This window comes from Pan paniscus, chromosome 5 (assembly GCF_029289425.2).
Source record: "Pan paniscus chromosome 5, NHGRI_mPanPan1-v2.0_pri, whole genome shotgun sequence".
NCBI classification, from domain to species: Eukaryota; Metazoa; Chordata; class Mammalia; order Primates; family Hominidae; genus Pan; species Pan paniscus.
Window position 1 is genome coordinate 14,933,172 of NC_073254.2, and position 26,614 is coordinate 14,959,785.

The 26,614-nt window shown below is 47.9% G+C and overlaps 1 protein-coding gene across 18 annotated transcripts in view; it reads left to right on the forward strand.

Annotated features, from left to right (window-relative positions):
* The window catches only part of DUSP22 (dual specificity phosphatase 22), a 76,806-nt gene that overhangs the window by 26,243 nt on the left and 23,949 nt on the right, over positions 1 to 26,614 (forward strand). For 6 of the 18 annotated variants that reach the window (XM_034961341.3, XM_034961342.3, XM_008972911.4 and 3 more), the window contains exon 4: positions 17,081 to 17,130. The exons of 1 other annotated variant lie outside the window; for it this stretch is intronic. In XM_034961341.3, the coding sequence (XP_034817232.1) occupies positions 17,081 to 17,130 (50 nt within the window). 11 more of the 18 variants (XM_034961343.3, XM_063605101.1, XM_063605099.1 and 8 more) reach the window with 11 other exon arrangements.

A 26,614-nucleotide genomic window follows, 5' to 3' on the forward strand; every position in this document is an offset into this window, starting at 1 on the left:
CCAAGACACAGACAGTGACAGTCAATTAAAGGAGGATTTGCCATGGTCAAGCCCCATGCCAGGGTTGGCACACAGCTTGTGGAAACGCTGTCACAGACTTCATGGAGCTTATCCTCATTAGGAAAAGCTGAGAGGACATTCAGGGCACAGGGACTTGTGTTCTGGTTGTAAAGGGAGAGCCTCATTGCCTGTGGCCCTCCTCCAGCAGCCACCGAGGCTGACATGCAGGCCGTCACCTCCAGCCCTACCTTTTCCCTAGGTGACCGCAGCAGGCCTCAGCTCTCAGGACCCCAGGGGGTGACCACAGCAGGCCTCAGCTCTTAGGACCCCAGGGCCTTTCCCCAGGTGACCACAGCAGGCCTCAGCTCTCAGGACCCCAGGGCCTCTCCTGTCCAGAACTTGCAAGTCACAGAAGCTATAGGTTGCCCTTCTCCAGGCACAAGGAGGATAAAGCCCCAAAGCCACACATCTCATACACACAGATGTGTACAGATGTTCAAGTGTGCAGCCATTCATGGCAGCGCTGTTTGTAATGGCAACAAATTGGAGCCAACCCACATATTCAGCAGAAGGGGAGTGGTCAGTGCTGGTTCATCCATATTAAGGAATACTCGGCAGCAATTCAACAAGAAAAGGAAGACGTCTGTGTGTTCACAGGGTTAAGTCCACTGTTAAGAAAAGGAAGCAAGTTATAGGATGATACCCATCATATAATCACATTTATGTAAAGTTTAAAGTCAATGGTGTATTTCTGTATTACATTTATATGCATGATAATGCACAGATAAGGGTTTGAAAGGACCAGGCCAGACTCCTCAAACTGGTGATTTCCTAGAGAACTAGAATGGGAGGGGAGGGAGGGAAGGATGATTCCCACTTTTTCCTCTATTTAAAAAAAAAAAAAAAATTCTTGAATTTATTTGTCACAATAAGATCATGTCCAAGTATCTATTCGAGTGAAGACAGTGGGAGAAAGAAGGGAAGGGGGTCTGTGGGCCATGCTCTGGGTGTCTGGTAGTGACAGGTAGATTTCATTTGAATGTTCAGGCCTGGCTGGAAGGTGATCTGTGTTTGGCTGCGCTGTGTTCATAGATGCATGTGTGATGCATGATGTCAGGCAAGCTATATCCCGTTGTCCACGGCCGATTGGTACAAAGCAAAGTATGTCATCCACTTTATTTCAGTCATCTTAATCTTCAATCTTCAAAGGGAGAAGATGGCCCAAGACATGTATTTACTGGTCTAGACTTTCTTTCCTGTGTGCTCTATTTCTACCTGAATGATTGGACACAAAATGAATCTGTGCCCTTTTTTAGGACTCACAGATCCCCGGGGGATACAGCTTGAAGTGCTGGGCAAGATTTCCCATTTGCGTTGGCCATTGTTTCCAGCGTGGGTGAATTCAGCTATCTTACCGAAAAACACTGTGGGTGTCAAGTTGCTAGAAAGGTCCAAGTCTTTTGAAAACCAGTTGCTGTTTGACCTGGAATGGTTTTCAGATTGACAGTTGTTTCCAGCACACCTCAGTTGTTTTCATCTCTCTAGGAAAACCTCTTTGAAGCCACCCAGAATCAGTGGTACTTGCTGTACCAAAAGCTTACAGCAGCTTTCGTGTGTTGAGGCAAATTTGTTTGAAGCCAACCCCAGATTTAAATAGATATGACTCAAATAGAAATGATTATAGCAGGGATCGAAAACTGTCTAGTAATCGCTCTTTCTTGAAGCAAGCTGTATCTAGGTTTCTCGTGTGGCAGTCGGGTGTGTAAGAGCGGCCCCTCCACCGGCTGGTCCTGCTACCACAGACTCACTTGCAAATGGAGCCCTAGAACTCCTGCATGGCTGGACTCAGAGGGCTTGAGATCTTCCAGTACTTAACTGAGTCTAGGGAGGACATGGTTTTTTAAATTTCTAAATCAAAGAACTCTTTTGGCCTGGCTTCCTAGAGGTACCCTGTCCTTCAGCTGGGGACCTTCTCTCTAGGGCTCATGCTCACTGACCAGCCTCTCCTTACAACTGAAGACTTTTGCAGGACACTCTTCCTAGATGTTGCCTTCATGTTGAGTCCCGGTGTCTGAGTGTTTCCTCCTGACTGCTGTACTTGAGCAGTCACCTGGCACAGGTGTGTGGAGGACTCTGTGTTCTTGGAGTGGGTTTCCTGGTTTGCGTCTCACCCTGTCCACGGTGGAGAATGTTTGAGGGGCAAGATCTGCCAGGATATCCAAACCAAGGTCTTGGGAGAAGCATGCAGCGCGTGGGCTCCTCCGTGTTCTGACTGAGTGTAGTGTGCATAGACACCACTGCAGCCTGGTTGCCTTTGGGTGCCAAAGTGCCTATCATAGATGGCATGGGCTCTGCCAGTCCACGCAAGGGCTGCATGGCCATGGGCTGGGAGATTTGGGGAAGACTTTGTAAAGAGAGGGGTGTTGAGGCAGCCTCATAGGACTAGTGCGGTTTGACTCAGTGGGGAGGGAGGGTGAGGGGTGTGTCTTCTGTAGGTTTAGTGCTTCAGGGCAGGTCAGGGAGGGGGAGATGAGCCCCACCTGATGATAGAGTGGAGGCGGTGGTCAGTATGGGTGAGGGTGGTGCTGTCTTCAGTTCTCCTTTTGGCTACGTTGGAAGTTGTTACTCCTCCAGACTCAGCAAACATTTATTGAGCACCTACCTTGTAGCAGGGATTGGGGATAAAATACAAAGAGAAGTGAGATGTGTCCCAGCATTAAGGAGAGACAGGCGTGTAAATCCTTAAAAATGCATACCAGAGGCAAGGGCCCTGGGCACCCAGGGGAGGCGGCTAACACTGCAGGGCAGACAAGACAGCAAGGCTTCACCAAAGGTGAAAATTTGGTGTGGTCCTAAATGATCATAGAGGTTTGCCAGGCAGTGATGGAGATGACAGTTGAGTTGGAGGTGGGATTCTGGGTAGAGAAAGCAGTGTGTGCAGAGGTACAGGGTGCACTAAGGGATGGGGCATGCAAGGGAAGGTGTGTCCTGGCACTTTGGGAGCTCACCAGGGTGGCTGGACTGGAAAAGCAGGCTCAGAGCAGATTAGCAAAGACATTGTTTGTTAAGCTGTGGAGTCTGAACTTCATCTTGCAGTAAGCAGAGACCCAGCAAAGATTCATGAACAAAGCCAGGTGACACATTCCGATTTCTTTTGCGGATGTTGTCTCAAGGTTAGAGTGGAGTGAGGGAGTTGGGTACCCCAGAGACCCTCAAAAGCTCTTGAAGTAATCCTCATTAGAAGTGATGAGGGTCTGAACTGGGATGCTGGGGACTGGATATTTTTTAGAAGTGAAAGAGTCAGATTTGATCTGAAAATCTTCCATAAAGTGACATAACAGAGTTGAAAATGAAAGAAGGGGAAAGATTCTCTAGCAAGAATCAAGCAAAAGGAAGATGGCATAGCGATAGTTTTTATGAGATAAAATGGAATTGAAAGCAAAAGAAAAAATAATAATAATTAGGGTAAAGAGGGAAACTACATTAAAAAAAAAAGGAACAATCCATTGAGAAGTTACAACAGCCATAAACTCATCAGACATCTTCAAAATACAGAAAGAAAGTCATTTCTCAGACTGGGGAGTCAGGGATGCCTGAGGGTACAGCTAATTAGGCTATAAGTACCCATGGCTCTGCCACCCAGGGATGTGAGTGCTCCAGGAAACAGAGCTGGGTGGAAGAAAGGGACCAAGCTCAGTCATGGGTGGAATGTTCATGTGATATTCATCAGTGGATAGAAATACAGGTCCAGGGCTCAGGAGAGAGGTCTCGGCTGGACGTGAAGATTTGGGCATCACAGTATCACAGTGTATCTACATAGTGTATACATATCATCTACATAGTGTATACATATCTACATAGTGTATACATATCATCTACATAGTGTATACATATCTACATAGGAAGCTAAGCCATTGCGCTTAAATAAAACCATGGGAGAAAATGCTAGGACAGCATGACCAGGGAATGACGGTGGGGCCATCCTCCAGCGTCTTGCTTTTATGTGGTGTTATGCGATGGAATTCACAGCCTGTGAACACGTGATCTTGGGAGACACACATCTTTGTTACTCCTGTAACCCCTTGTGTGGGTTCTAGTTAGTCTCAGCTCTTCTGAGTGCAGTCCTTGGGGTTCCCTGCAGGGGTGCCTCAGGGCACTGTGGCCCCAGTGTAGAGCTTGAGTTTTGCTTCCCCCAAGCTGAGATTCTGCAGCTTCTCATTCACAGATTCCAACCCAAGAAGACCCTCGTGTTTGGCTGTTTTAGGTGCTGTGGACACTGGAAAGGGGAGACTAGGTGACGTGAATAGCAAGTCTGAAATGCTTTCAGAGGAGATGCAATTCTGTAAGGAGTTTGAAAGAGAAGACAGGCTTAGCTTGGTAGAAACAACCAAGGAGAATATCTGTGGAGAGCATCCGTGGAGGGAAAGAGTGTTTCTTGTTCCGGGTTGGGACAGCACCGTGTGTGGCTGGCTGACTAGCAGAAAGCTTAAGCATCATGGTGGTGGTGGTGATGGAAGAGGACATCTACTCCAGGGAGATTCCGTGGGTTATGGCTGCTTGGTGCGGGGGGCCTTCAAGTCTGCAATAGGAAGTTTGAATGGGAAGTTAAAGGGGGTAGGTTGGTTAAGACCCAAAGCCGGGTTAAAGGGCTCTCTGGGCCCCATTGTTGTTTTTAGCCATAAGAAAATGCGCCCTAGTTTACCAAAGACTGGTTTAAGCAAATCTGCTGTTTTCAGGTGCTCTGAATAATCATTGCCTGCTAGGCAATGCAGGTGGACCTTGTGTTTGCCCACACCTGCAAGGGAAGTGCTCCAATCTTATTTTAAAACTCTGAGAGTGAAGCAATAGCACCTAGCTAGTTTCATCACCTTATTACAGGCTGTGAACAAGCTCTGTCCATGCTTTTAAAAATGTGTTCCCCTCTGTGTGGCCAGACTCCCTGGGATGTTTTAAAGACATGTGTGCGTGTGTGCGTGTGTGTGTGTGTGTTGAGGTGGACAGTATCAAACCCTAGGTTTGAATTGAGAAGTTATTTCCCTCCTTTCAGTTATCACCGCAGCTACTGCCAGCGTCAAGTTTCAGCATTCATCACTGAGCAGGGGCATCACCAGCTAGCTCTGGCCTTCTTTTCCCATGGGAAAGCAAATGAAATGCATGGTGAAAGTTCTGGGCATGGGAAGGAAGTAGGTGCATCTGAAATCTGAGTTAGAGCTTCTTTCTCTTGAGGTCCAACTTTTCGTTCTCAGGTTTTTCCCCGGCTAGTGGAGGTTAATCCACAAGGCCCTTGGCTCTTTCCGTGAGAGGTGCAGCCACTATCAGTGCAAGGAGAGGATGCGGGGAAGTGGCTCTTAGGGCGTCCCTTTGCCATCTTAGGATGGCTGCATAGGCACAGATTTCCCTGTCAGTTTGTAACTCTGGGGTGAACAGAGCAGAGCTCAGACCTTGGCTTGAGACTCCTACTCTTGGAAATTATTCCTAAGCAGAGGAGTTCAAGGATCATTTCAGCTGTACTGACCTGGGAGGAGGCAGAGCCTCGCCGGGGTAGAATAGGTACAAATCAAATATATCTATTTTATGAAATACCTTGTTCCAGGAGATCAGCCCCGCAGCACCCAAGTGGAAGCAGTTCGAAGTCTCCTTTACATGATTGTCAGTGAGAGCAGATGGAGAGTGCAATTAAATTGCACCGTGGAATGGCTCCACCCTATGCCCTGAAGAAGAAAAGATCTCATAACTAGCAAAGGAAGATAACATTTCCAAGTGTTTTTGGTTTTTGGCTTCCTGGTTTTTAAAAACTGTTCCTTTAAGCTGAGGTTTCCTGCCTTTTCTGATGGAAACCTCTGCAGCTGCTCCTCCTTCAGCAGTGGGCTTGCAGCCGCATGGCTACCCCAGTGAGTGTCCTCTGGCCTCCTTGGTGGCCGGAGCACTCTCTTCCCCTGTGCTTCCACATGTGGGCTCTGACCGAGGTGACCTAGGGCCTCCTTCTGTGCCGTGCTAGCAGCGGCAGGCGTGGAGAGGGTGGAGGGCTTGGAGGAGTGCCGCCCTTCCTGGGGAGGCCTGGGAGCAGTGACCCGCTCATCCTTAATCAGAGCAAGGAACACGCTCTCCCACCCACACCTGCTGCCGCGAACGTCAGGCAGTGAGTGCCGCAAACATGCTCTCCCACCCACACCTGCTGCCAGGAACATCAGGCAGTGAGTGCCGCAAACATGCTCTCCCACCCACACCTGCTGCCGCGAACGTCAGGCAGTGGCACAGGAATGCAGCACGTCTCTAATATTAACTTGCTGCATAACAGAGGGGTGTCCCTCCTGGTGTTGAGGAGAAACAGAAGAGCCGCTGTTCTCATTTCTCTCCACTCTCCCACCCCGTGGACGTTCTTTCTGCCCTGAGCTCCCGTGGCCCTCACCACGTCCAGCCTTTGCGTGTCTTGAGCCTCAGCCCTGCCCATGCAGAACTGGCCAGCCCTGGAGAGCAGCACCCTGCTCTGGGTCAGTGTTTGCCTCTCTCTCAAAACAGCTTCTAGAGTATGATCCCAGAGGGAGGATGTGGTGTTCAGCTGGAGGGATCGTCCGTGCTGTTTAGAAAGGGCTTCCTAGATGCTGCAGATTGTGTCCAAGCCTGAAGACAAGCGGCAGTCTACAAAGCCTGTAACCCATCTGCACCTGATGGACCTATTCCATCACCAGCGAGGGGCTCCCAGAGCTCACTGGCTTAGCCAACTGCAAAACAGGCACAATGTTCCCAGCAGCGCTGCGTGCCTCCCTAAGGAGGGAGCTGTGTTTAAGGCAGGCTGCCGCATCCTGCCGGGAAGGGGAGGCTGGCTCAGGGAGATAGGTACAGCACACAGCTTGAAGAGCAGTGTGGCCCTCTCCCAGCTGGTGCCTGGAGAGTCATCTGCCCTGGGCTTCCGCGTCCTGGTGTGTGCAGTGCTGTACCTGCTGGTGCCTGGAGAGTCATCTGCCCTGGGCTTCTGCGTCCTGGTGTGTGCAGTGCTGTATCTGCTGGTGCCTGGAGAGTCATCTGCCCTGGGCTTCTGCGACCTGGTGTGTGCAGTGCTGTATCTGCTGGTGCCTGGAGAGTCATCTGCCCTGGGCTTCTGCGTTCTGGTGTGTGCAGTGCTATATCTGCTGGTGCCTGCAGTCATCTTCCCTGGGCTTCTGCATCCTGGTGTGTGCAGTGCTGTATCTGCTGGTGCCTGGAGAGTCATCTTCCCTGGGCTTCTGCGACCTGGTGTGTGTAGTGCTGTATCTGCTGGTGCCTGGAGAGTCATCTGCCCTGGGCTTCTGCGTTCTGGTTTGTGCAGTGCTGTATCTGCTGGTGCCTGGAGAGTCATCTGCCCTGGGCTTCTGCGTCCTGGTGTGTGCAGTGCTGTACCTGCTGGTGCCTGGAGAGTCATCTGCCCTGGGCTTCTGCGTCCTGGTGTGTGCAGTGCTGTATCTGCTGGTGCCTGGAGAGTCATCTTCCCTGGGCTTCTGCGACCTGGTGTGTGCAGTGCTGTATCTGCTGGTGCCTGGAGAGTCATCTGCCCTGGGCTTCTGCGTTCTGGTTTGTGCAGTGCTGTATCTGCTGGTGCCTGGAGAGTCATCTGCCCTGGGCTTCTGCGTCCTGGTGTGTGCAGTGCTGTACCTGCTGGTGCCTGGAGAGTCATCTTCCCTGGGCTTCTGCGTCCTGGTGTGTGCAGTGCTGTATCTGCTGGTGCCTGGAGAGTCATCTTCCCTGGGCTTCTGCGACCTGGTGTGTGCAGTGCTGTATCTGCTGGTGCCTGGAGAGTCATCTGCCCTGGGCTTCTGCGTTCTGGTTTGTGCAGTGCTGTATCTGCTGGTGCCTGGAGAGTCATCTGCCCTGGGCTTCTGCGTCCTGGTGTGTGCAGTGCTGTACCTGCTGGTGCCTGGAGAGTCATCTGCCCTGGGCTTCTGCGTCCTGGTGTGTGCAGTGCTGTATCTGCTGGTGCCTGGAGAGTCATCTTCCCTGGGCTTCTGCGACCTGGTGTGTGCAGTGCTGTATCTGCTGGTGCCTGGAGAGTCATCTGCCCTGGGCTTCCGTATCCTGGTGAGTGCAGTGCTGTATCTGCTGGTGCCTGGAGAGTCATCTGCCCTGGGCTTCTGCGTTCTGGTGTGTGCAGTGCTGTATCTGCTGGTGCCTGGAGAGTCATCTGCCCTGGGCTTCCGCGTCCAGGTGTGTGCAATGCTGTATCTGCTGGTGCATGGAGAGTCATCTTCCCTGGGCTTCTGCGACCTGGTGTGTGTAGTGCTGTATCTGCTGGTGCCTGGAGAGTCATCTGCCCTGGGCTTCTGCGTCCTGGTGTGTGCAATGCTGTATCTGCTGGTGCCTGGAGAGTCATCTGCCCTGGGCTTCTGCGTCCTGGTGTGTGCAATGCTGTATCTGCTGGTGCCTGGAGTCATCTTCCCTGGGCTTCTGCGTCCTGGTGTGTGCAGTGCTGTATCTGCTGGTGCCTGGAGAGTCATCTGCCCTGGGCTTCTGCGTTCTGGTGTGTGCAGTGCTGTATCTGCTGGTGCCTGGAGTCATCTGCCGTGGGCTTCTGCGTCCTGGTGTGTGCAGTGCTGTATCTGCTGGTAATTATGCAGATGGGATTGCCCTTGAGGGAGAGTCACTGGCAAATCCTGTCTACTACCATTTATTGAGCATCTACTGTGTTCTGGCACTGCACTTAGTATTTTTCACATGTCACATTGACTTTCCTTGTTTAAAGTCCTGTGTTCAAGGGAAATCCTTCTGTCCCTCTCTGCATCAGAGCAAAGGAGAATTGAGCACAGCTGCAGATTAAGAATGCTGCAATTCTAAGAAGGTGGTGTGCTGTATCAGATGTCATTTAAATGGAGAAGACAAATGGGATGTGCAAAACAAGCTGTCACCATCAGAATGATTTTGTGCAATGGGACTGTCTAGACCGGGGCTTGGCACGCTTTGGCTGTCAAGGCCCAGGGAATTTTTGGGGCTTTGGGGACTTCTGCTGCAGCTACTGTAGCCTCCACCATGAGGTGAGGGGCCACAGACAATACGTGAATCAGTGGGCACAGCTGTGCCCCGTGAACATGGGCCCTAGTTCACCCACCCTGGGCTTCGCTGTTGGGCAGCAGGAGCATTACTGAGAGGAAACTAAGAGCTTCCAGGAGCCCAGCCAGGTCTGAATCTTGGGGCTGGGTAGCCCCCAGTTTAATGCAGCCCCAGAAATGCCCAGCATCTTTGCCTTGTCTTTGCCTGTCGTGGTTTTCCGTGTGGGAGCGTGCACTCACCACGTCCAGCAGAGCCCCATTCACAGCTGGAGGAGAGTGAAGGTGGAGGCACGGGCCTGGCCGGCCCGCGCTGGACGGTGACTCCAGGGCTACCTGCAGGTGCCGTGGCCAGCCTGGGAGCAGTGCTGTCAGGGCGCATTGGGTTGGTGGCCACATGTTTAAAATTCTGAAATGGCATGTCCCTCCTCATGCATTCCTTTCTTCATTTGGAACCGTTTACAGGAGAGAGGTGCCAGGAGACTGATAGATGATTACCACAGCCGTGGGAGTTCGAGGAATCTGGGGTCTAGTGAGAGAGACTGGCCCTTCACACGCAGTGCCAGTCCTCTGTGCCAGGGCCATGCGCCTGTGTGCTGCTGGTGGTGTGGGGGCCCAGCGTGGGGCTGAAGGCTGCTAAGGGTGAGGCCGAGGAGGTGAGAGAAGGCTCCACAGAGAGCCTGGTGGGTATGTCAGGGAGGTTTTACCGAGAAGAGCCACGCAGAAAGCCTATTCCAGAGAGAGAAAACCACAGGGACTTGGCAGGATGGCCGGGAGCAGGGAAGCACAGAACATGTGGGGAGACTTAACAGCAGCCCAGGGTTGCTGGAGTTTGAGGAGCGAGGGGTGGTAGGAGGGAGAGATCATGGATGTGAGGTCAGGAAGGGGGTTGTGGACTGAAGCACTGTGAAAATGGGTCTTCTCTACTTTGCAGACAGAGAGGAGCCACTGAATATTTTTCAGCAGCTGAGATGTGTGATCAGATAATGTTTGTAAGAGATAAATTTTTCCCTGGTGATACGTACAGAGAACACTCCTAGAATATCTGCTGCTGATTTCTAAGCAGCAGCTTTCACTCATGGCAATTTTTTGAGATGGGTTGTTCAGGCTTCACCTTCATTAAGTAATACCACGGAATGCCTTGGTCCCAAGTGACTGCTGAAACTGGCCCAGTTTTCATGAGTCACAATTGTGTACATCAGCAAGTCCTGCAGCTGAACCGAAAGCACCCGGTGGTAGGGCTTTCAGTGGTGAGACGGAGCTAGAGTGAATCTCCCTCACTGCCTTCCCATAACCCAGCCCGTACTGGCTGGAGGAAATCCAACATTCTGACCGTGCCCACTTTAGCCTTGCACTGAAATATCTTGAACAAAAATAAGCTTTTGAGTTCTCATCTGTTGATCTGACAAGTCAAATGTATGTCGGTTTTTGACTAACCTGAAAGAAGTCACAGGTGTTGGAGGTTTCTCATTTGCATGTTGTCTCACAGTATCAAACCAGAGGCTAAATCTTGTCTCTCCACTCTGACCTCCTGCTCCCTCCCCGCCCCATCAGTACCACAGAGTTCTTGGAAGTTATTATTTGTAGTACGGTTTCCTAAATTTAGCTGATGCAGGAAGAATCAGTGGCAAATGGGTGCTTTAAGAAAATACATCTTCAGTTTAGAACCTGGACTTAAAACATGAATAATGCAGCCTAACTAAAGGAGCATATTTATCTGCCATGGCAGCTTTCTGCAGTAATTTATTTGGGACTTTTGCTGTGATGCAAACAAAAAAGAGAGGAGAGGTCTTGTCTGCTGGACCTTGCCTATTTTTTGTGTTGACTTCCAGTACTTAGTCCATAGGCATACGTAAGTTTTTCCAGGTGTAATCTTCCTTGGGATGGGATTTCGAATTCTGCTTTTTCCCTTTAACCTTACATAATTTCTACAAATGTTATGGGCTATGTGAAAGTCATACCTGGAGGAGAAATAATCAAAATGCATGTGCCACGCACCGAGCTGGGCTGCCACACACGTAAGTGAGCATTCTCATATGCTTTCTGTGGAATAAAGACACCTTGCAAAGAGGAGACAGCTCATCAAACCTGCAGTGTGCCTCAAAAAGCAATTTCAAGTTCCTGATTGCCATCTCCTGGGTCTACGATCTTCAAGGGTGTGGCCAGATGGTTTTCACAGTTTGCTTGCTGTCAGGTTTATATGAAAGTGCAGTAGTCAGATTCATAGAGATAGAAAGGTGAAAGGTGGTTGTCAAGGGCTGCGAGGAATGAGGAGTTATTACTTAATAGGTGCAGAGTTTTACTTTAGGAGAATGAAAAAGTCCTGGAGACAGGTGGGGTGATGGCTGCACAACAGTGTGAATGTACTTAAGGCCACTGAACTGTACACCTTAAATGGTTACGATGGTAAATCTTTTCTTTTTTTTGAGACAGAGTCTCGCTGTATCCCAGGCTGGAGTGCAGTGGTGTGATCTCGGCTCACTGCAACCTCCACCTCCTGGGTTCAAGCGATTCTCCTGCCTCCGCCTCCCGCATAGCTGGGATTACAAGTGCATGCCACCACGCCTGGCTAATTTTTGTATTTTTTAGTAGAGACGGGGTTTTACCATGTTGGCCAGGCTGGTCTCGAACTCCTGACCTCGTGGCTCACCTGCCTTGCCCTCCCAAAGTGCTGGGATTGCAGGCATGAGCCACCATGCCCAGCCTACGATGATAAATCTTATGTGTATTTTACCACAAAATAGTATAGAGAGAGGCTGTCTCCAATGAGAGAGTCTTCTGCTGTGTGTGTTTCTCATCATAGTGTTACAAGCTGTGACCTTGCTTCTGATCAGGGGAGGAGTGGTTCAAATTTAAATTTGGCTTTTAATTCTTTTTTTTTTTTTCAGGGTCAGGCTTCTGGGAATGTGGTGAAAGTCACCCTTGAGAGTTCGCTGGCTGGTTTCGCTCAGTTGTTAATTGTGGTGGAGGGTCAGTGTGAATACAGAGTGTGTGTACAGGGGCCGCACAGGCCGGTGAAGCAGGGCACCCGGCACCTCCCTCATGGGACTCATTTTCAAATAACAGGCACCATTGCTGGAGGAGGACCCCCCTGGGCTCACCATACTGTCACTGCTGTCGCACAGGCTGAGATGAGAAACTGGGGCTTCTAGTGGTGACATGTTTATTAGCAGCCAAAATGACGTTTCCATTGCATGGTTTCCTGATCCTGGCCCTTAGGAACTTGCTCTCCTCCTCCTTGTGTTTTGAAGAGGCTCCTGCAGGGATCCAGTTCTGTCCTGTAACTGGTTTCTGTTGGCTTTGAGAGGAGAGAGACATGGCTTCTGAAGGGTTTATCTTCCTTGTGGAAAGCAGAATGTCAGCTGGGCTCTTGAGAAGACTCTCCTTCTTACAACGCCTCAGAAAGAAAAGAACAGTGAATGTTAGAAATCATACTTGAAACAAGCGAGAGTTTGATCTCTTTCTTTACCAGTCGTGAAATCAGAACCTTGGCCCTGCTTTTCAGGGACCTGCCTCCGTATCGTTTTAAGTGTAATCTTTAGTTTCAGGCCCAAAGAAAGGTAAAAACCTTACTTTTGGTGGTTACTATACTTGTTGAAACAGAAAACTGAAAAGTATTTAGAACTTTTGAGAAGATGGACTCAGGCAGCTCTAAGCTCTGGTTTGAAGAGCCGCTGGAAAACCTTCTGAACTTTCTTCTCCTCCAAGTGACGTCTGTTGTTTCTTTCAAAACCTAAACACAAAACCTTCACTAGAAAAGCTGTCCTTAGCAGATCCCCCATCTCTCCTGCCTCTCTCCTGCATCTTCCAAATTCTTACATCATGTGGTTTTATACCGGTTGTTCTATACTAATTGTTTTATACATGCTGCTTGGCGTTAGTAATGTACGGTGTACACCTGGTCCCCTCAACACAGGTAGAGACTGTTCCTTGCTTCTTCCCCCTTTTCCCCTCCTGGTACTCACTTCGTCATGTGACGCCACTTAAAATGCCATCATCGCTGCTCTTTCTTTGTCCTCATAGAAATCATGACGGTCTTGAAGCAAACACAGAGCCCGTTTTTCTTAACTGAGCTTGTTTTTGTATTTCAGTGTACTCGAGATTGAAGCACCATAACTTGACGTTTAATAGCCTCATAAAACTGTAATGTTAATTGGCTTTCCACCAATCCACTGTTTTGGAACATCGTGGAAAGTGCTGAATTCTTATTTATTTAGTGAGACTTTTATTGCTACAGGAAGACAACCCATTTTATCTTTACTTTTTCAAATATTAGAGGTAGTATGAGGGAGTGAATACCTTACAGCAAACACTGTACTAATGGAAACATTGCTGTTATCTTCATTACTTACAAATTTTTCAGATTGTTCTAGAATTTTTATTGCTTTTTTTTTTAACCTCCAAGTTTGTTATACTTTCCATAATTTATCTAAACTTATCCTATCCTTTATTTCTATAAACTTCAAAACCGGAGAGTGGTCCTGTCTTGAGGACCTATTTGGTGAAACCGTCTATTCCACATCACATTAAAACATTTGCAGAACGTATTCATTAGTACTAGGATACTTTTAAGTGGGCCAGCTTTCTTGTGGCACTGGGGGACTCATGCTGCTTTCTGAATTAGTAATTAACTGTCATGAATTGTACACATGTGCAGGTACCTGAAGCTGTTCTAAGGTAACTCAAATTCTGTAGTCTGTGGCTTGGGAGAGACTTTTCATGCTTTGTTAATAACTAAACCAAGATAAATAGATGTTCTTAGGTGGCGAGCAGCTGAACCTTTTTGACAGTTTTGACTCCTTCCTTGACTGAGTTTGCATATTCTTATTGTGGATCACGCCGACTAGCTCTCAGCTGCGTCCTGTTGCAGTGGCCAGGAGGGACGCTGGTGTCCCTTGAGCATGTGTGGGTGGCTTGCTGTTTGCATGGTGTGGGCTGAAGCCCAGCTCTCGTTTCGTGGTCACTGGCACAAATGATGGTGCTTTACAGTATTTTTCTTTCCTTGCACTCATCTGGCAGTGTGATCTTTGTGTTCGTTGTTCTCATCCTCTGTCTCATCACTCCGCAGACATTTCAGTGAGTGCCTGCTGTGTGCCGGGCACCCTTGCAGGGAAGCTTGTTATCATTGCTGTTGTCATTCTGTCTTCAACAGAATATAATCTTGACTCAGGTTTTCTATTTTTAACTGTCCTGCCTTAACAGCAGGTGGTCCCCAAATTGTGGTTGAGAGCCATTTTGTTCCTCTTCAGAGGATTCACAGATGGGAAGCTGCAGCTCCACACGCCCACCCCAGCGACTATGGGCAGGGGCCAGCATGGCCAAGAGCTGCCTCCTCATCCTGGTGGTTCCCAGATGGAGAGATAGCCTTTGCCGTCTTCCTGTGGGTAGATTCTCGTGCCCACCTGACAAGGTGCTCCTGCCTCATGGGACCAGCCTGAGTTGGTCCTTTTGCTCATCGGGTGCCACAAAGGGGAACACAACCACACATGGAGACAGCCCATAGGAAGCACAATACTGTCCAGTCCCACGGCTGGTATTTATAGCCAGCAAAGAGCTATTCAGCAGACCCTCTGTCCATTCTCTTCCTGTGCTTCTTTTTTTTTTTTTTCTTTCCTCTTGATATATAGACTAGGCTGATTTTAGATTCTGCTGGAATAAAATGGCTGTCAGTCAACATCTGGGGGAGGCGGGCATTTCCATCTCGTCTTAAGCTTCCTTGCCAGATGGAAGTCGCTGACACTGAAGATGGCACTAGAAGGGAAGGTGGGAACTTGAGGCTCCTTCTGGTCTGTCTGGAGGTGCTGGTCTCCAAGGAGCGTGGAGGAAGAGTGTGGGAGGAAAGGATTTCACAAGCTTCTGGACTGATCGACTGCCAACTCTCACTTAAGAGTAAAAGGAAAGAAGTGAATGAGTCATTTCAATGGCGGCTGCAGGAGGTGATCAATGTATGTGCATCTATACCAACAAGCTTGTTTGGCCTCCACGAAGGAAAGGACTGAAATTACTTTTGACAATAATACCTCCTTTTCCGTTTGTTTTCCCTTGAAGTCCCAGCTGTAATACCACTCTAGGTTTGAAGATACTGTCAGTGTTCCCAGCAGAGCACAGCCCACAAGCCCAGGAGAAATGAGGACAGAGACAGGAGGAGGCAACTGGGGATGACAAAGTGAAGGCAAAGGAGGGAGAAGCTGCTGCCTCACTTTCCTCTTCCACCAGCAGATTCTAAATTAACCCTTGGCATGGTTGAAGCCCATTTGGTCTTAAGTGAGATGTTCCCATGTGGATAAACAGCAGTAAAGTTCATCTCCTTCAAGACCCAAAAGGGCCTTTATTGGAAGGTGTAAAGATTGATTTAAAGCTGGAAACAAAATGTACAGAAACTGTGAGGGAGAAAACGTTTTTGATTCAAAGCATACAGAAACTGTGAGGGGAAAGATGTTTTTTCTGACCCCTCATCATTGTGGACGAGGCAAGAGGGAATTCTCTCACTTAGGTGTTAGTTGCAGTGAACAGATCCTGCTCTGACTCAGTTTCAGCAGGAAACAGCTTTTACTAAGAGAGATTCAAAGCTCATGGTTCCCTCAGAATAGATGGAGAACAGGTTTTAGGCTGAAGTTCAGGAGTGATCCCCAGAAAACTGGCCCCAAGCTCAGCGCCCACTTTGCCCTGAGCCAGCCCACCCCTGCCCCACCTGCCCCGGCAAAGAGCATGTGCTCTGCCCCCGCCCTGCGCCCACGAAGCGCACGTGTGCTTCCCGGATCCCACTTAGTAGCTGCCCATCCAACTCCTGAGGGCCAGGTGGGGAGTCCCTAATCGCAAGGGAGTTTGGGACATGAAGTGTGTCTGGCGCCTGTATTGGAAAAGTAGGACTCACAATGTCAGGGACTATTAAAATGTGTAGGAGGTGTGGAAGGATTAGGGGCAGCTACACATTTAGTTGTCCCTATTAGCAAATACAGCACAGAAATTCCTAACAATAGGAGTTAATGGTAAAAGTTTAATTAAAAAAGCAGAAATTATTTGTGAATAATTACTGAAGATGCGTTGCGTTGTAACTCCATCTTCTGAGAACCTGAGGTTGTCTGTGTCACTCTTCTACCTATCTGTGCTTTTATTCTCCAAGGTTGGTTACTTTTCCAGTGTCTGATGTGCACCCCCTAATATTGTCTGTGACATGGTGGCAAGATTCTGTGAGATTAGGCAATTAAGACAGGAATAATTTAAAAATGATTCATCTAATTCTTCATCAGGCTATAATCTCTTACAAAGAGAATATCAGATTTTTATGTTTTGTGTTTCTACTTGACAGAGCTTTTGAAACATTCTTTCAGTCCCTCCGAAAGAGAAACAGCCAGTTTTTTTTTTAATAAATCTCAAATTTAGCATGCCTGTTGTAGCATGGATTTACATAAACCTTTTTCTGAGTTTTATAGAGGAGTATATGAAGTTTATTTTTTTCAAATTTGGCCATTCTTTAAAAAAGAAAAAAATATTTTTGTTTGATATATAAACCTTTATTGTCCTGAAAAGCAAGCAAAATGAAACAAATTATCCCTAGGGTAAAGCTCGTATTGGTGCGTCAGTGAAATTGTAGCTGTCATGGTACTAAAATTGATGTAGAAAGCTGTAATGTGACATTATAGTTTTCACTCATGTTAAGGTTTTTACTTACGAACAGTGCTTCCTTTTTGAACATTCAGAATCCTAAATGAAATATATAAAAAATTTGGAATATATAAACTAACATCTGAGATGCTGGTTTTGAAAGTAGTTGAAACTTACTGAAAAGTACTCAACTATTTCACTTTTTTGATGTGCCCTTTGAATTTTGCCTAAACCTACAGGCTGTTTGCAAACCAAAGCAGGATTATTTGTACGCATGGTCACGGAAAATAACCAGGAACTTTAATTAGTTTTTCTGCAGTTCCTTGGCAACAAAAGATGAGTGAAAAACTTCTCCTTTTTATTTTTTTATTTTTTGACCTGTGTAAATAGTTCCTTAAATACTTTTCTCCACTGAGTTTCATGTTTTTATTTTTATGTATTTACTTTTTATTATTCTGCAGGGAGTTAAATACCTGTGCATCCCAGCAGCGGATTCACCATCTCAAAACCTGTAAGTTTCTTTTTTCTGTATTATTTGGAGACATTTAAAAAAATGAATAGAGGATGGTAAAGTCAGAGAAGTAGAAGATTGTGAAGTCGTCAGAGCTCACGGGACCCTTGCTGACCCTGCCAGGGAAGAGGCTGTGAGCCTACAGAAGCCAACGCTGGGCAGGCTGGGATGAGCTGTGGCAGGAGGCTCCTTGTGGTTGACTGGTCCTTCCATTATGCAGAGAGACTCATGGGATGTCCACAAGAAGGGTCTGATGTTTACAAAGGATACCTTAAACCTTTAGTATGCTCATCTTTCCTCTAGAAATAAAACCGTGAAGGATTTGTTGGGTTCTGTCTAGAGCAGCGCTGTCCAATAGAAATAGATAGTGAGCCACAAATGGGCAGTTTTAAATTTTCTAGGAGCCACATTTTAAACAGCAAACAGAAACAGGCAACATTAATTCTAATAATATATTTTACTTAATCCAGTCTATCTAAAATATTATTTTGATATGTACTGAATATAAAAAATTAATGAGCAAGTTTATGTCCTTCTTTCATACGAAGTCTGGGGACTCTGGCCTGCTGTTTCATACTTGGCACATCTCCGTTCAGACCAGCTGTGTTTCCAGGGCTGGAGAACCCCAGGAGGCTGGCGGCTGCCTTATGGGACAGCTGCTAAAGCCTGGCGGAGTGGAATGAATAGGTCATTCTGGCTTAGGAAAGTCCAGTCCTCTATTTCTTCATAGCCGAAAAAACCTTTGATGTTATTTTAACTCTGCACCTATAGGGAGATTCATAATTGCTCCCTTTTCCATATTGAAGAAATCCTGTGGAGACAGACAGGATTAGGTTTTGGCAAGATAAGGGATAGGGCTCTGGGGACCCATGGCAGCTACAGCTTTAGCAGTCCCTCTTGGCTGTATAGAAGGGACCTGGAAATACCATGATGTGGAGTAGATTACAGTTTTCCTGAAGCACACATCTGACTTGTGCAGGCTGAAAGGCTGGGGCTGGAAGTAAAGTACTTAGCAGCCCATGCCACTGAGTCTGGCCTCTGATTCTCAGGTTGGCCCAGTGCTATATGCCACAGGTCAAAGACACAGCAACCCTCCTAGAACTGTGTGTTACTGCATGTCACAGGGAAGTTGTAGGCTGTGGTGAAGTTTGTGAATTTGGGAGTCCTCAGGCTCGTCTGGGTTCCCCTTTTATGCCCCAAGCACTGGTGCACGCACACCCTACGAATCAGGAGTGCAGACCGTGTGCCCGACGTTCAGGACCCTAGGTGTGCCGCCACTCTGGGAGTTATTGAACACTGGCCATCAGCCGACCTTGAGCCTTCACTGGGGCAGAGCAGAGAAATCACAGGTTATGCAATAATTTTGTGAGATCTACCTTTTTGGGAAAAAAAATAGAGCTGGAGTAAGATGGGTTGACATGAGAAAAGTGAGGTGGTAGATCAGGAGGGGAACGGGAGGTGGGAAGCTGGAGCCACTGTGTGCTCCCCAGGGGCTGTGTTTCCACATGCACTCTTGATATTTCACAGAAAGGTGAACGTTTAAGATTGAGGATGGTGGAGGGGGGATTTTCCTAGGAAAACAGAGTAGCACTCTAGGCCTGGAAGGAGGAGAAGCAGCATTAGAGAACTTCCTTGGTTACTAGTCGTGTCAAGAAACAGAAGTGGTTGGAAGGCATGGTGCACACGGAAGGAAGTGAGCCACTGCCTTTCTCTGAAGACCATAGCAATCTTCTGCCCATGTTTTGGTGGCTATTTTTAGAATGGTTGCTTTGCTCTTATCTCAAACCGAGATTCTGACATGCTGTTGAACTTGTCAGTACCTGATTGGCAATTTGATTCTTTAGAAGAAAAACTCAGATGTGACCCACTCTGGGCTCCGGACATCTGCTGTCAGTGCAGGTGGCTACCTGTCCTTGAGCTGTCCCCAATGCTTCTCAGCTTTGCTAGGAGCTGAGTGCTCTCTTGTCTGTGACAGTGACCTGATTTAAGCGTGGGGTGGCCCCCTGCACTATAGACAAGTAAGCAGTAGGCGTAGATGTTAGAAAATCTCAACTGTAAAGCCAGTTACACCTACCTTGGGCAGGTCATTTTAACCCATCTACACCTCCATTCTCCCATCTGAAAAGGCCTGCCCTCAGGGTCTTTGGAGGCAGGGGCATGTATGTGAAGGTGTTTTCTGTGAACTCTGAGCACTTGTAAAACTGAGTCTGTTTTTACTCAGCGTGTATTAATGTATCTTGAGAGTTACAGAAAAGGTAGTTGCAAGAACAAGTTTTGGTGCCCAGGAAGCCTGCTTCAGTTACTTGAGAGACCTGCTGACATGGAGGGACAGGGGAGACAGAGATATGCCAGCTTCTTCTCTGAGTTCTAGGTCTCGTGGGTCAGTTTAGATCATCTGTCAAAACCAGCCTAATTCCAGTCACCTTTGGTGCTGAAGGACTAGCCCATACTTTTTCTTTTTAAAATATGTATAGATTTAGGGGGTGCAGGTGCAATTTTGTTACATGGATATAAGGCTTAATGGCAAAGTCTGGACTTTTAGTGCATCCGTCACCCGAATAGTGAACGTTTTACTCTTTAAGCAATTTTTCACCCCCCACCTCCTCCTACCCTTTTAATTAGTTCTCTCCTATCCCAAATATGTAAAGAGGTCCTGTTAAGTTTATGGTTTGCTTTTGTACCTCTTTCTTTGGCTGGATGACTGGCTCTTGGCCTTTGATGTATCTGGATGACAAAGAGTTACAAAGGCAAACTATAAACGTGGGTGGGCTTAGGGGTTAGGTAGGTGTGGCAGTGCCGTGTCTGGGGCTTGTGTGTGGAGGATGCGCTGTGCTGCACTCTCCAGTGAAGCTACGACAGTAAGACCTTCTGTTTCAGCTGAAAAAGGAGGTCGGGACCGCAGCTCATGAAAAGGTGGGGAAAAGTGGACACTCTGCTGTTGGGAGTCATGCTCTTGTGTGATTTTTGGGGGAAACATTTATTTTTAATCCATTAGTAACAGCAAATCTTGTGAATAAGTAAGGCTTCGACACACATATGTCCATGACTGTAAATATTGCTCGCTGTACTAAAGTATGTGGAAATGGTGGAGCTGACTTCGGAACTTTGAGTGACTCAGCTTGTTAAGAGGCAGGCGATGAAATAGCTTGAGTTTCTTTTTACCTGTTACAAGTGTTCTACTGGAAGGCATAGTGTACTTTTTAATGGCGAGCATATTTTCACCATGTAATCAAATGATTCCCCTCAAGTTGGCAGGCAGAACACCTACCTCTCTCGGGGTATTCATTAAGGTGTTTATTACCAAGTATCAGGTGCTGACAATCAACTTTTGCTTTCTGTATCATCAACCAATGAGGATGGTCAGACGACAAATATTCGTATTTCTCTAGTTAACAAAAGCAAAAGAAGTCTTATCTGTCACTTGGAAACTGTGTTCTGCAGGACCTAAACAATTTGAAATAGTAGCTCTTTAGCCACTTAAAAAATTCTCGATGCTTCAGAGTTTCTCTATTCAATGATAAAATAAATTCTGGAAAACTATGTTGCTCATTGTTTTAAACTTAAGTACAGATTTTAAAAACGAATGCCAGCTTTGATGTAATTTAACACTCTATATCTTAAACTTTTCCCCACAAATCCCTGCATGAACAGGAATTCTGGCTAGTTATGCTTAGTAAGAGATGTGTGACCTTTGAGACTAGCTGTTGTCACTTGACATTCAGTTGCTGCAGACTGCCCAGAAAGGTCAGTTTTCTGTCTTGGCCTCTATCCTCTCAAATCTCCCTCTCTGATCTTCCAGGAACTTAAAATGCAGAAACCTGGTTTGAGATAACATTAACATGTTAGAATTTCAGCTCAGTTCCCCAACCAGCTAGCCTTGCCAAGTCAGGAAATGTAAAAGTTCAAGTTCTCAGAGTTGTAATAACCCCACAGACCTACTGTGGTGTGTTTTGCATGATTTTGTCATAATTAGAGGCATCCTAGAGTTTGTATCAAATGCACGCACTGCGTGTTCCCCAAGTGGCCAGCGTGGTGTGGGTTAGTGAATTAAGGGCTTTGGAAATACTCACTTGCTTTTGCTTTCTCTCTGGGATTTCTTAGAAAAGTCATTTTAACCTCTCTTCTCTCATCTGTAAAATGCCTATCTCACAGGGTTTTTTATAGTATTAGGTGAGATGATATAAGTGAAAGTGTTTTTTATGAACACTAAGCATTTCTGGAAATATGATTATATTTTCTGTCTATTCAAGTAAAGAGTATTAGTATGTTTTGAAAGTGAATGGTTAGATGCATATTAACTTATATTTACTCATCTTGCTTTAATATATATTACATTGGCATTTTGTACTTTGACATCATGAAGCAAGTAATTATAGATTTTTTTTTCTTTTTCTGTGAAGTCCAAGGGCGTTTGATCTCTGCCAGGCTATGGAGTCGGTATGCATCATTGCAGTAGCGCCTTTGTGACATTCAGTGGTTTTAGAATCGAGCAGGTCTGTAAATTTCTTGAGGTTTTTGTGGGGAGAAGAAGCTTTAGCAATACAGAGAGCCTATATTGAAAACATCGGTAAAACGTCCTTGCCTTATTCTATCTCCCTATCTTTTTGTCTATATTTTCTTTAACTGACACCTTCTGTACTTTCAACTCTCTTTTTCTCTCATTTACGTTTTTCTTTTATTTTATTATAAAGGAGCACTTTTGCAAGATGAGAGCTAGATGGGCCCTTGGACTACTGTGGTCCTGCTTCCAGACAGTTCCTGAGGGCTCTGCCAGCCCATAGTGATGTTCTCCTGCTCAAGGAGAAAATGAGAGCTGAAAGTGGCATTCAGTTTTCCATAAGACTTCATTTATTCCACTTAAAAGAACTAAGTTTAGTCTTAGATTACGACCTTCTTTTTGTTGTTGAAATATTCTTCTGGGAAATGATGTTGTAGTAAGTGGTAGAGAGGCCCTTTGTTTTAGTTTGCTTTTTAAAAGCCCTTATCTGGCCAAATGAAAAGTACAATATATGCATCCCCCAATTCTATTTTTAATGTTGACAGTGCGTGAAATATCAAAGTTGGGGAATCACTGATACAAACGTGGGCTGGTTTTGTGTGTAATGCTGTGTGCTGATAGGGCAGCTCCACCATGTCTGTCTGATGAGGAACATTCTTCCCACTTACCTCTGGGTGCACTGGGGGCTTCACCATCAGCCTTCCAGCTGGAAAGCGTGCTGGGGCAGGGTCTGTGGGTGGGGGGCCGTGGACAGATTTCTGCCCGAAGAGGAAGCAGCTCTCTGTTATGAAACCACCTTCCAGAGCCTGGACCCAGATAGAATACTCTACTCATTTGCTATTAGAAAACAAACAAACAAAAACTTTTTTTTCTAAGCAAAAACATACATATTTACATATGTAATGTATAAAAATATAGATTTTTTATATATAAGGATGCTTGCCTTTTTTGGATTTGTCCTTTGCTTTCATTTGCACATACACTTTTGTATCATTTGCAGGAAGGAGGAGCACCCTGTGTCCCTGTGGCCTTGCTGCTGTTATAGCGTGATCTGGTACCATGGGCTTTTAGGGTAGGGCCAGCTGCCGTTCAAGGTGCTCAGCCAGATCTCTGGGCTCCCACTCCAACAGGCAAAGTCCTTTTGAGCAGGACAGGACCATCTTAGATCCTACAGTGGGGATTGAGGCCTCCAAATCTTGCAGTCCTGGAGTGAGAAGTAGTTGTTCAGCCTCAAAAGTGAACACCATGTAGTGTGATGTACAAGCTCATCCACCATCTTTTCTTAGACTCTCTGAAGGTCGGTAGAGCCCATCTGGGCACTGGCTCTTGGCCTTTGATGCAGAAAGGAAGGGACCCAGGCAGAGGGTGCTGGTCTGTGACGAGGGAGGGAGACAGCTGTGGGTGACTGGGCAGTTTGCGAGTCCCCTCTCCCTGGAGGTGCCCCTGCTGCAGGGACCGCGGGCAGGAGTGGGCATGATAGCCCCGGGCGCTGTTTGGTGAGTTTCTAACGCAAGCGTGGTCCGGTCCGTGCTTCCTTGTGCAGCATTCGCTGGCTCTCTGTGGACCGAGCCTATTCCACACGGCTGTGCGTGGACGTAAAGGTGAACTGCCGATGAAACGGAGAGCAGGAACAGGGAACTTGTGTTCATCGAAACAGCTTGCGGTAGGATAGTGCTTCAGACTCGCGCTTCTGCTTCTAACTGCAGTTGAGCAATAGAAGGACCAGGACTGTGGGTATTTCCCATTGTGGAGGAGGGAGTTTAATGACCAGAGTTGGGGCTTCTGTCATCAGCTTCCCTGGAAATAACACCCCCACACACAGTCCTGCACCAAAGTGGCAGTGTGCTCGCCTGCCTCTGGGCTTTTCTTGGAAAAGGCATTTCTAGGAATATCTCTCTGGCTTGGCCTTGTGCCGAATTGTGTCCATGAGTCAAGCTGCGCTGTGGGGCTCTGAGCGGCCGCCTTGTTGGCATCCTTCCGGCTCCTGGGGTGGCGTCGCGAATGGCCCTATCATGATGCCTGCACGAGGGCTACGCAGCCCAGGCCCCCAACGTGGTGGTGGATAGGAGCTATGTCCTGTGGGCTCTACTGGACTTAACTCTTACTACAGACGGAAAGAGCTACCGGGGGGGGGTGGTGCAGAGTGGGGTCACCTCTCCATAACCTCCTCAGCTCCTTCACACGCCCACTCGGCTCCCTGGGCACGGATGGGTTTGGATGGTGCCAGGCTGAGCACACTCCCCTCTTGTATTTTGAGATGTGGCAAGGCTGACTCTTGAACCCAGGTTCAACCCCACAATATGTAAGAAGCCCGGTTTCATTGTGTCTGTGGTTGGGGACGTGCAGATGTCAAAGCGAGATATAAGAAGTGGTCCCCACTCCAAGGTTTCAGTGAAGGGATTCAGTTGTCATCTTTACAAGACCTTGGTGAGGTTCGTACAACTGAATGTGACCCCAATCCTGTCCCCACTCAGATGGGCACCTGCTAACTTTCATGTTGCTGTGTGGTCTTTGCAGTGTGTTCTGACGTGCTCTGTGGTTTTTCATTTACTCAGGCGGTCGTCATTCATTTCTAGATTTGCTTTTGCTTTTTTGGCTGCTCTGCGTACAGACACGGCTCTTTCTGACCAGAAAGAGACCCACACAGAACAGACCAGCGTGGGCACAGCAGTCAGGGACAGCGTCTTGGCACCCTCGGGGGGCCACAGCAGCGTGAGCAGCCTGGGGGACCAAGGAGGGTGCCGTCCAGCTGCACCCCTGCAGCCAGCCAGTCAGCTGCCCCAGCCTGTGCACTGGCCTGTCTACTGCGGCCTGCAAGGAGGGCAGGCACCCAGTGTAAACCACCAGGCAAGTTGCAGACCAGCAGTCTGGAGCCACTTCTGGGCCAGATGAGTTGGCTCAAGGTTTCAAACATTTTTGAACTAGTTGCTGATATCAGGTAGCATGAATTTGGCCATGAGTAGCAGAATACCGTGTTTGACTGACACGTGGCATTCTAAGGGAGAGAGACACTTGGCAGCAGGTGGTGCAGCTCTGAGCATGGCACTCGCTCCCAGCTCCATGGCCGGAGGTCAGGGGCAGAGATAGATCACTTTCCTCTCTTCGGGAAGGGAAAGGTTTTCCAGAAGTCCCTACCCACAGCCTTTCCATTGCTTCAACATGGACAGAGCTGCAGGAAGACAGGATGTCCTTCCCAAACAAAATCAGTGCGGCTGACATGTCTTGTCCGGTTCCATTATCTCCAGGCCAGCAGACTTCTCTGCCAACCGCAGACGGCTAGTTGTGCTGAAGGTGTGGGGAGCTCCCAGCTGGCTACCCAGCTCTTTGCTGGGGGCCAGGCTCCTGCCCAACAAGGCTCCCTTCATGCCCCACTCTGCTGTATACTTGGCTTCGCGGCCTGGCTGTAATGGGTGTCTGCTCTGGAGTGTCCTTCAGCACTGATACCTTAGATTTCGGGATTACAGCAGGAATCCTTTCTTGCCTGCTGTGTACCAAGCCACCTTATTACATCTGGGTGCAGGTATTCTGCTACTCATGGCCAAATTCATGCTACCTGATATCAGCAACTAGTTCAACAATGTTTAAAACCTTGAGCCAACTCATCTGGCCCAGAAGTGGCTCCAGACTGCTGGTCTGCAACTTGCCTGGTGGTTTACACCGGGTGCCTGCCCTCCTTGCAGGCCACAGTAGACAGGCCAGTGCACAGGCTGGGGCAGCTGACTGGCTGGCTGCAGGGGTGCAGCTGGACGGCACCCTCCTTGGTCCCCTAGTCTGCTCACGCTGCTGTGGCCCCCCAAGGGTGCCAAGACGCTGTCCCTGCCTGCAGTGCCCGCTCTGGTCTGTTCTTATTTACATCTGGGGGCAGTTATCCCTGGGAAAGTTAACAAAAGCAGATGTGCTAGTTAGAGATGTCAGGTCAGAGTCCGGAGTCCTTGATTTGGTCCCCTAGGGATTTGCGCTTGTGGTGACCCTTGCAGTTGTTGCAGAACATGTGTGTGCATGTTTGCGTGTGCATGTTTGCATGTGCATGCATGCACATGGACAGTTGCTGCTGTTCCCTGGCTGTCCTCATCTCACGGAGCACCTGCCGTGAGGTCGCTGAGTTTCTTCTGCAGTCAGTACCTGGGTGAGTTTGTTAGGCCGTGCCTGAATTTCTCATTCCTATTACATTCATGTGCCCTGGCATTCTGAATGTCTTACAGTTTATCAGAGTCCCTGGCAAATTGTCAGTACTCAGTCAGTGTTTAAAGAGAAGTCAGTTTAGTCCATGGGCAACTTTTGCTGCTTTATAAGCCATTCAAAGGTAGAAGACATTGGAGAGGTACATGTGCTATCCGTCCCGAGGTGTCAACACTTAACCCACAAACCAGTCCAGAATGAGGTCTGAGTGGCAGGGGACACACATGCTGGTTGGGAGCGCACCACAGTGGGGCTCGAGTCCTGCCTGGCTTTGTGCCTCAGGGACTTGGCACAAGGCCGTGCAACCAGGCACTCCCTGAACGGTTAGGGGGCTGAATGAGTGACAAGAGAAAAGGGCAGTCTGAAAAACTAAAGAGTTAGAAGAAGAAAGGATTAAGGCACGCGTCATCATTTAGAACTTAGTTCTATTATTTGTTTATTTATTGAGACAGGGTCTCGCTGTGTCGCTCAGGCTGGAGTGCGGTGGCACGATCTCGGCTCACTGCAGCCTTAACCTCCTGGGCTCGAGAGATCCTCCCACCTCGGCCTCCCAAGTAGCCGGGACTACAGGCATGCGCCACCACACCCAGCTAATTGTTTTTTGGTATTTTCTGTAGAGATGAGTTTCGACATTTTGCCCCGGCTGGTCTCAAATTCCTGAGCTCAAGTGGTCTGCCCACCTCAGCCTCTTCAAGTGCTGGGATGATAGGGGTGTGCCACCGTGTTCAGTCCATTCAGGACTTCAGAGTTTGCAGAGCATAGTGGCATGTATTACCTCATCCGCCCTGTGAGATACCAGCCCCGCTT